The following is a 10,640-nucleotide window of genomic DNA, read 5'->3' on the forward strand; positions in this document are numbered from 1 at the left end:
TTGGATCCAGCGGCAGCAGAGACCATAATAAGGAAGACGAAGTGAGAGATTGAGAGTAACCAAATACTAGATATTTATATATTACTTACTATAAGAGTCTCTGATGCCGCTGGTGTATTTTATAATTCTATCTTTGTTTACTCTTTTCTGTTTGTCATTTGTATCTTTTTCTTCTCATTGCCGCATCACTATTTGCCTTCTTAATCATCTTCTTATTTTCATTTTTCTTTCATAAATAATTTATTTCCAAGTGTTGAACTGACTTGAAGCTACAAGAGTTGGTTCTACTTAGATGAAGTTAAATCTTACAAAAGGTTATTTTTTGTTGATTTTAATGTTTTTAAGGGTTTTTATTTAAGGATTTTTCTCTATAAGTTATCTAGGGTTAAAATTTGAGTTTTGTGAACTATTATTAAGTCAAATGTGTTTTTATTTTGGTTGTGCTATAATTTCCAAGTTCAACAAAGTTAGTGAAGAGTGATTCTTCTTTTAAGATAATTGTTGTTAAGGTTTTAACCTTCACCTTTGATTCTTATTTTCGGTAAAATTTTGATTCTTCTCTTAAGAAAATTAAGATAGTTGTTATTTAATTTGCATAATCTTGTTGCAGTTTGAAAGATCACTAAAGTTTACAGAAATTATAAGGCCTTGAAATTAATGAGGTTTGTCTGATTAGTTTAGAACCTCTTGATTTTCTTTTCCTTGTTTAAGCTGGTTTATTATCTCAATTTTATAGTTTGACTATTGTCTTATTGTCTAAGCAGGCAAAGCATGTTTACAATATGGAAGATTTCCTAGTCAAAACACTGAAGATTTTCTTGTCTAATTTTTTATTTATTTGTGATTATCTACTATGGGTCATGTGTATTATTGAATTATGTGTTTCCAGCAACAAGGCCTGAGAATATTTTCTGGCTGCAAATAGGATTAAAAGTTGATTATCTTTGAGCATTTTATTTTTATATAAGTGGTAGGTATATTTCAGACCAACATTATTCCACTGTAAGTGTTTTGGTTTCTTTGATTATTATCATGTTCAAAGAATATATGAATAGTTTCTACTACTTGTTTATTGTTATGGACCTTATAGTAATTTTCTTAATAATTTATTTTCCTAATTGTGTTGTTCAAGTAAATACAACCTCAAGAATCAAGTTTTAAATAAGTAAGGAAATCATGTGATTATGGACCTTATGGACTTTATACTACTACTTTAAATAATTATGTTCTCAAACTGAGGAAATCACTAGAAATTTTTTTCATGATTGTATTGTTCTGGTAAATATAAATTTTCTATAATATTTTAATGACTTATAAAATATTTTTTTATTTGGATTTAGAGTTTATTGATGGTAATATTTTACAAATTCAACATTGTTGATGTTTACCGATAAAAATATTGTTTTTATGATAAATCATTTTTAATGGTGAATCATTTACTCTTATTTATGTGTGTTAGTGAATGATTTATGAGAATTTATGAGTTTTAATGCTTGAGTGCAAATTAAATAGTTGCAACACCTTATTTTTTTAAAAATTAATTTAACCTATTTAATTAGAGTTTATGGTATTTATTTAATTATATTCTTTGTGATTTAATTAGATATGTTTGGGAGTAAGGGTGTGTGAACATGTAGTGAGGTGCAGAGAGTAATTAGAGTCTGTTAGAAATTATTTACAATTATTAAATATTAGTTTATGTGGTTTATTAATAAAATAATGAGAGAAATAAAATAAAATAAATAGAATGTGTAGAGATTTTAGGGGGTGATGGTAATTAGATAAGACTAAGTTGTGGATAAATTAGGTAAATCATAATAGAGGGATAGTTATAAGGGGAAGATTGAGAGAAGTGAGGCCATTGTGTATTATACATGAAATTTGGAAGAAAAAAGGCTAAGGCACTGAGGAACCAAGAGAGCATCCATCCATTAGAGCTTGAAGAGATCAATTTCTAGAAGAATTTTAATGTAGGGGTGGGTAATGATTCTCACTACGTGAAAATTCTAAGATTGATTAATGATTCTCAATCTTTGCTGATATACGTGAAAATTCTCCTTTTGGTTGTTGATAAGTTTTCCCCCATTATTGGGTTATGAGAGTTTGAGTTATAAACATTAAATTGATTATTGCATAATGTATGTATGATGTTAGGACCTCTAAATAGGTGTTGTATCTTGTTATAAGTGTTACATAATTGTAGTATTTCGAATTCTGAGACTGTGGTTTTTTTACAGAATTGAAATCGGAGGTCCAGAAGATCTCCAATGATGAAAAACACAAAATGTTGCGTTCATCTAGTCACGTATGCGCTCAGCGAGGTAGCTATTGTTTGCATTTTTAAGCCGGAAGTGTTTTGGCCATAACTTTTGATCTGTAAGTCCATATATCGCCCCCTTCGAAGCGTTAGAAAGCTAACGCAATTTTCCATCAAACGGAATTAGTTTTAGGAGCTAAAAGTTTCATGATAAAAAATAATTTATAAGAATTATGCGTACTTATTAATGTTATTGTGATGATATTTATGATGGTTAAAATATTAATTATAACTAAATAAAAATGTTAATGTTATTGATGTTATTATAAAATAACATGATTACAAGTTTATGAATATACATATGTTGAGTGGCTGAAGTTGATGTTATTATTGGTTGTAGTAAATTGATTGATGTTTACATATGGTAAATGATGTTTTTATATCATGAATTGGTGATGATGTTATTGATCATGTTGTATGATGATATTGTGATGATGTTTTAATGATATTGCATGTCCAAATATATACATGTTAAGTTTATGATAATTATATTGTTGAGGACACACTTAACTAGTCGTTGTTAAACATATGTGTGTTGTTGTTGTTTCATGATGAGAGTCCATTCATCCATGTTGTTAGAACATCGATTCAGTTTATGATGTGGCCTTGTTTCCTATGGTGATGGTTCGAGTGCGCGTAGCTAAAGTTTGTTGTCCAAAGATTTTACTGAAGCGTTACATATGGTGATGGTAGTGATTTTTGGTGTGCTCCAATTCCAAGAGGGAATCGATCCTATGGTGGGGCTCATAGAGGGAAGTGAACCAGGTGTTCATAATTTGTACGACATCCATTTGAGTCAGTATCATTGCAATAACATTCTATGTGACATTGCATATGTTGGATTGATGATACATGATGTTGTGATTAACGATGATTACTATGTGATTATGATTGAACTATTTATGATGAATGAAGGTGTATTTATGTTGTTGATTTATAGACTGTAATTTTTTAAGTTTACTTTTCTCTTATGTTGTTTATGATTGATTACTAATACTCACCCTTTCTGTTTGAATGTCGCCTCTACGTGGGTACATGCAAATACTCAGGAGTAGACTCCAAGGAAGTAAGTGAAAGTTAGCTATTGGAGCTTATTTTAGTTTATCGTTTTGAGTAGTAGGGAATTTACTATGATTCATGTAACACCGGGTTGGGTGACGCTTGTCTTTTTTATTTCTTTTGTTGAGTATTTTAGCAGTATTTGCAATGAATTTTATGGTGATACTCTAAGATGTTGAATTAAGTGTTGACGACACTTATTTGTTGACGTTATGAATGTTAAAGTTTAAGACTAAACCTTAGTTGTAGAAGTACTTGACCAAAATTAGATGTGTTGGATGCTGTGTGACATCCCAAGTACTAATGAGACATATTGGATTATGTGTAGCATTTTGGGTATAAAATGTGTAGTTTAATTGTTCACTTGGCAACCCATGTTATGTAATATGATAATTGTGATGTTTTATGAAGTGTGACACCCTCTTTATTGTATTTACATGATTAAATTTATTGTTAATTTCGTGGAATTAGAAGTATGTTAGAGAAAATTTATTCAATATTAATTTATCATAAATATAATTATTATTTTTACAAAACTCTTAATAGAATTGTTATTATTGTTATTATTATGCAGGTTTTTTTATAACTTTTCAATTTTATTATTAATATTGATCATTTACTCTATTAATGTATAATTTATAATAGAATTGTTTTTCGTCAAAATTATTTTTACTATCCCACATTTTGTTTAACTATCCACAATTTTAGTTAATTTTTGAATTTTAGAAATTATTGATTTCTCTTTTGTTAACTATTATCCTTTGTTTAAAATTTTTATGACAGATATTGCTTGCATGAATTATTTGGACAATATGATTGATTCCATATTTAAATATTTGTGTAAATTATAATAAAATTATAGAATTTGTAACACTATACAATGACTATGTGATGGATAACTTATTTATATTATGTTGGCTTAATTGTAACTTTGGTCCTTCTATTTTGTAATTTTTTCGATTTTGGTCCCCTCATTTTTAAAACCACGATTTCTATCCCCTTTTGAGTTTTCTATTGAAAAAGAGATAAAATTATGGACTCATTTTGCAGAAAAAAGCAAAATTGGGGAGACAAATATTGCACAGAAAACTTAAAAAGGGGACAAAAATAGTGGTTTTTTAAAATAGAGGGATCAAAATTAAGAAAAAGAAAAATATGGGGACTAAAATTGCAATTAAGCCTATTATGTTTATCTAAAATGACTCAAAATAACCCTTTGTACAAATAAATAGTAATTTTATCAAAATAATTAATTTTTTTTATTAAAAGTCAATTAATTTTTCATTTTTATATTCAAATAAAATTCATATTGAGTTGTAATTGGGCTTGAAATTTAGGTGAACCAACTACTAACTTGTTAATAAGAATTTAATAAAAAAGTAGAAAAAAAGCTATTGGACTAGATTTAATATTGGTCAATCTGCAAATGTAGTTCAAAATTAACTGGTCCAGTTACTCGAACCCGTTTTAACTCGAACTTGAAAAAATCAATTGCTAAATTGGTCAGAATTGTGCCTATATATGTCACTCGAGGGTTGGGATGGATTGAGGTTTTCGGTCAGAATCCGAACTGGCCTGAACCGATGTCCACCCCTACCTTGAGGGACATTTCTTCCACAAGCAAGTAGGTAGAAAAATCTGGAAGACCATTCCTTGAAGGAATTTTCTCCCAAAAGTAAGAAGGCAGGTAAACCCGTAAGACCATATCTTGAGAGATTAATTCCCAAAAACAAGTAGCTGTATAAACTTGGAAGAACATTACTTGAGGAAAGCATGCTAGTAAATCTGATTACTCTGAGACTCGTGTAATTAATAATACATTTGTATATTCTTGTGTTATATGTGAAGAAAAATTGCATCACAAAACGCAACGGAAATTAAAATTTTCCTTTAGTGATCCTTACGAATGGGCATGATCAGTGATAGAAACAGTTACCTCTTGTGGCGATTGAAACCTTTAATGCCAAATCGAAGGAGCGAACACGAGCGTTGATGAAGAACAACACCTCTACTCATTCCACACGAACATATCCCTTCAGTCCCAGTGCTAGCTGATCCGAATGAAGGCTTTGAGTGAGAGAGAAGAAAATACATCTAGGGTTTCTCAGATCAAATTTTCATCAAGTCAAATGCTTCAACACAAGGATTCTATTTATAGAACCACTTGTGTGGGCTACAAGCTAAAACCCAATTAAGGCTACAAGCTAAAAGCCCAATTAAGCCTACGGGCATCATACCTTATGATGCACTATATATCACTTAAGCTTGTGGTACCTTACCATATTCTGAATTCACATAAGTGTACTGTACCTTACAATGTTCCTTATTTTCTCTATCTCTCATCAACCTGTCCTTATGTGTGTGACCCTGTAGGTTTTCGCGACGTTAGCAATTATATTAAATCACACATTTAACATAATAAATAGTGAGCGGTATCTAGCAACACATCACTGCTACCCAAGTCACGAAAATGTCATGTGATCTGACAAAAACCTTTTTGTGATAATGTTTGTGTGTACAATTACCTTTTTCCCATTATTTCTATATTGAAGACAAGACATAGACCGTGTCACCCTTGTCTAGTTCTATATTAGGCCCTTAAACAATTATCCTATTATGCATGATGGGCAAATTTCTTCTAGGTCACTCATATCTCTTAACAAGCTTTATGAAGTATCCATCAACTGTCATCCAGTTACGGAAAATGTTTGATTAGTAATAAAGCACTTGTCTCTACATCTAGGGTCCATAGTGGTTTCAGGTCGAAGGGTGGTATACACCACTTATCACCATGAGAATAACTTATGACACGTTGCATAACATTCTATGTAGTATTATCATAGCGGGTCAATCCAGTATTAATATTACTCCTAATATTTATACCTATGCAACACTTGATAACTTCTTATCCATGGTTCATGAGATGTGATCATCATTCTATCTTCATAATAGTATTGGTGCTTTAAAATTATCCCACTTCACAATAAAGCTCAACTATGGATACTTTAAGAATAGTGTCTTTATGTTTAATGGAATCTCAAGATTAAGTCGCATTTAAAATTGCATTAAACATACTAACTATTCTAGGGACTTTATTATTTTAAAAAAACAAACATAATAAAGAAATGTCTTTTATTATTAATAACTAATTTGATACAAGTACCAAGAGTATTGGCCTCTAGAGCTTACACCAACAATATGAAATAAAAATGGCTAGTGTGAGGAACCTTAGAATCAACAATTTAGGTAGATTGTGTGAAAGGACTCATAAGATAGGATAACTCCGCTGAGATGTGAAGAAAAGCTTCAACTATTGTTTTATATTTTGATGAAGACAAAGGATTTCGTTCAAATGCATTATCAAAGGAAAAATCTCAAAGTTTTAAAGATATCATTTATAACACAACTTGGTACTCACGTAATCTTCAAGAACATTGGATAGTGATCAATTGATCATGAGGATAAGGTACAAATTACAATTATTCTTTGTATTCAAATTTAGGAGATCAGGACAAATTTCGTTTTTCATATAGAATCATCCATACATGTTTTGAAAATATTTGGAAAGAAACTATGTTGTTACAAGTTGAATTTGAATATTTACAAACAACAGTAACCGGCTTTAGGCTCGGATTTTTTATTTTACTTTTTAACAACTACAATTGGAACCGGTAAACCAAAACCTCTAATCAATTACAGGAACAGAATTTTTAAAATATTTTTAATGGCTACATAATTAGCACTTTATCACTGAACCAGCAACACTTTTTCTATTTCATTTTGAATCCAACGATTTCATTTTATTGATCATGAATCATGGAAATTATAAATGATATTGTACTATTTCCAAAAGGTGCATTTCAAATCTAAATAACTATGGATTCTAAATTTCAAACTTACATCTTCCAATCAATTAAAATTCAAATAATCCTCATTTACGAAGTGCCTCGAGCCAAAACCTTTGTAAAATTCTGCATAATTTTTAACAACATTATTGAAAGTTTCATACTCAAACTTTTGAGCACTTAAAGTATCATACCTTGTGAGTTGTACATTTTGAAGGGAAGATCAATTACTACATAATTGGTTCAAGTGTAAAAAATTCTTCATCTATTAAATTTTGTTTTGTTTGATCACAAAGTATAAGTGGTCATTGTATTCAAATGACAATAGTGTGCTTTCATTTACGTGCCTTTGTGATTGTGTTAGAAAGTTAAGAGAATCCGGTGGATCGATTGTAACACTTCTAATAAAGTAAATTCTCTCACGGGGTGTTGTTAAAGCGCTAAAGCTGCAGCAAAAAGTAAGTATTTACTTAATTTTATCATATTGTCTCCACAAGGATTAGTGTTATTGAATTGTTGTTCGACAATGCGTTAATGAGTTTGGGTTAAAATAGATAAAAATGGTAAATGCAGGAATTAAACATATAAACAAGAAAGAATACATTCTTCAGAGACTAGAGAACTCTCGGGTTTGCATTTTATCTAACATATCAAATACTTAAACTTACTACCCAGTTGTACTCAACCGAAATCACTCGTCAATATTATCATGTATCACTCACACAGAGGTTATCTCTAACGCAAATGACATATCAACCATTTTGATCTCGTCGGCGATGTCTCACGCAACTCAATTAACACAAAGCCATTAAGAGTTGATACACATAATGAATACTAAGACTAAATCTATGTTTAGAGTCTAAAACCTAACAAATATTAGGGAAGTTTATGTCTAAAGTAACTCAAATCTAAGCCCAAAGAAAAAACAAGGATAAACATCAATATTGATTTGTAAACTAGATTTTACATAATACCATGAGCAATAAATATACATATAATCAAGGTAAAGTTACATACAAACTCTATCAAGTAAAGATTACAAAGATACGAGAAGAAGATGAGGAAAACATTTCTTAGTTTGTCAACACTAATCGATGAGAAATTCGACCCCAAATCATCTAGATGCAAGTCTATTAATAAGAGAGAGACATTGTTGTATGCTAAGCTTCTTGCACGATAGTGGGACTCCAAGGTAATTGAATGACAACTCTCCACATTGGTACCCTGTGATCCGCAGTAGGCCCTGTTTATCATTCTCATCTAAACCACCAGTATACAACTTACATTTTGTCGGGTTAGACCTTAGCCTTGTTGAGTCAGAAAATTTATGAAATGCTTCCGTCATAATTGCCACGGATCTATATTCCCCTCGAGCAAAAATAATTAAATCATCTGCAAAACAAATATTGGTTAGGCAAATTTTTTTACACTTCGGGTGGAAATTGAAATCAGGCATGGTTTGGAGTTTCTGCATGCATCTGTGCATATATTCCATCAAAAGCACAAAAATTAGAGGTTATATTGGATCACCCTGACTAAGCCCTCTCTTTGCAGCTAGGTATGCAATGTGCTGCCCATTTATGGAGTATTTGTATGAGACACTAGTGATGCAAGTCATGGTCCACTTGATGAACTTAGCAGGGAAGCTCATCTCCTTCATTATGTCTTCTTCCAAAGCTAACTGAATGGCACATGTGGGGGAAATATGTTTTCTATTGTAACCTCTCAACAACTCATGAGCAATGATGATGTTGTCTAGGATAACTTTTCTTGGAACAAAAGTAGACTAACTGTAGTCTACCACAATATTGATAACTTTGCTCAGTCTATTGGTGAGAATCTTGGATATTATCTTGTATAACACTATACAACATGCAATAGGTCTCATATCCTTCATCTTATTGGCATTTGGGAACTTGAGAATCAGAGTAACAATGGTACAGTTTACTGCCTTGTACAGTCTTCCATGCTCAAAGAAGTCATACACTGCAGCCTTCACATCTTTTCCAATGATCTCCCACGCTTCCATGAATAATTTGGCATTATATCCATCAATCTCAAGGGCCTTTGTGTCTCCAATACTTTTTAGGGCTGCCATGATTTCCTTGTCAACAACAGGTTGTATCAACTCATTTTGGTCTGTATGACTGAGTTGAGCACCATTCCTCAAAACCTCCACATTAATATGTCTCAACTGATTGCTAGATTTCCCAATTAGATCCTCATAGAATCTTAGCACCTCTCTCTCCATATTGTCATGCCCTGTTATTTCCATCCCATTGGGATCTTCTAATGCATGGATACCTAAAGCTTTATTTTTTATCTTCAAGGTGGCATGAAAGTACCTGTTATTTCTATCTCTAAGAAGAAGCCAATCTACTTTGACTCTTTTCATTAGAACCTGCTCTTCTAGATTAGTGGCCTTTATAAGATCAAAAGAAAGCTGTTTAATTCTATCAACCAAATCCACATTAAATTTATCAGTCAGTAAAGCAGCTTGAGCTTGTAGAAAATTGTGCCTGTAGTTTTGGATCTTCCAAATGCTCTCAGTAGTTCTCTTGGTTAACTCTCTCATGACCGGCTGCAGAAGTTTCAAGTTCCTCTAAACCTTGTACATAGGTCTGTAATCAGCAGTGGAGTCCTAGTTGTTCTTGACACTATCAAGGAAATCATGTATGTCAACTATACAATTGAGGAATTTGAAAGGTGATCTTCTCTTTGTCATGATATAATTTCCCGAGCATTGAACTCTCAAAGGTGCATAATTAGAGATATGTTGTTGCATCACAGTAATTTCACATTGAGGAAATTGTGTAAACCACTCCCTATCGCAAATAGCATGGTCTATTCTAGAGTAAATCATATTGCTTTTATGTTTATTGTTCCAGGTGAAGTATTCCCCTTTGGTCTAATGAGCATACAAACTAACATCTTCCATCATTTGTTCAAGGTCAGCATATTCTGCCAGTTGAACCTGCTCCCCCCAGTCTATCATTACTTGACATGCATTACTTGACATGACATAGTCACCAATGATCATCCAGGGTCCCTGCACAGAGCCAGCACAATTCTGAATATTAGTCCACAGTTTTTCCTATGATGTAGTTGATTCTGAGCACATATAAAACTGATCCACTGTACCACACTATTCTTTTTCTCAGTCACTTTGTAGTGGATGAATTGATATGAGCTGTCTATACAATCAACATGCTTTTCCTCCTTCTTCCACATAACCCATATGCGCCCATTTGGGTGGTGATTATAGTTGTCAAGCCATCTCCACTTATTTCCAAACTTGGTTGTAATTCTCTGTGCATTATTTATTTTTACTTTGGTAGCACACAATGCTATACAAGGCAACTGCATAGGGTTGAGATGGGCTACAATCTCAAGGTGCCTAGCCTTTTTATTCAAGCCCC

At 32.0% G+C, this 10,640-nt stretch overlaps 1 protein-coding gene across 1 annotated transcript; it reads right to left on the minus strand.

Annotated features, from left to right (window-relative positions):
• Positions 1 to 9,007: 9,007 nt before the first annotated feature.
• LOC131614019 (uncharacterized) lies at positions 9,008 to 9,796 on the minus strand. Its single transcript, XM_058885649.1, has one exon. The coding sequence runs from the start codon at positions 9,794 to 9,796 to the stop codon at positions 9,008 to 9,010; it is 789 nt and encodes a 262-aa protein (XP_058741632.1).
• Between the last annotated feature and the right edge of the window lie 844 nt (positions 9,797 to 10,640).

This window comes from Vicia villosa, linkage group LG6 (genome assembly GCF_029867415.1).
Source record: "Vicia villosa cultivar HV-30 ecotype Madison, WI linkage group LG6, Vvil1.0, whole genome shotgun sequence".
NCBI lineage: Eukaryota > Viridiplantae > Streptophyta > Magnoliopsida > Fabales > Fabaceae > Vicia > Vicia villosa.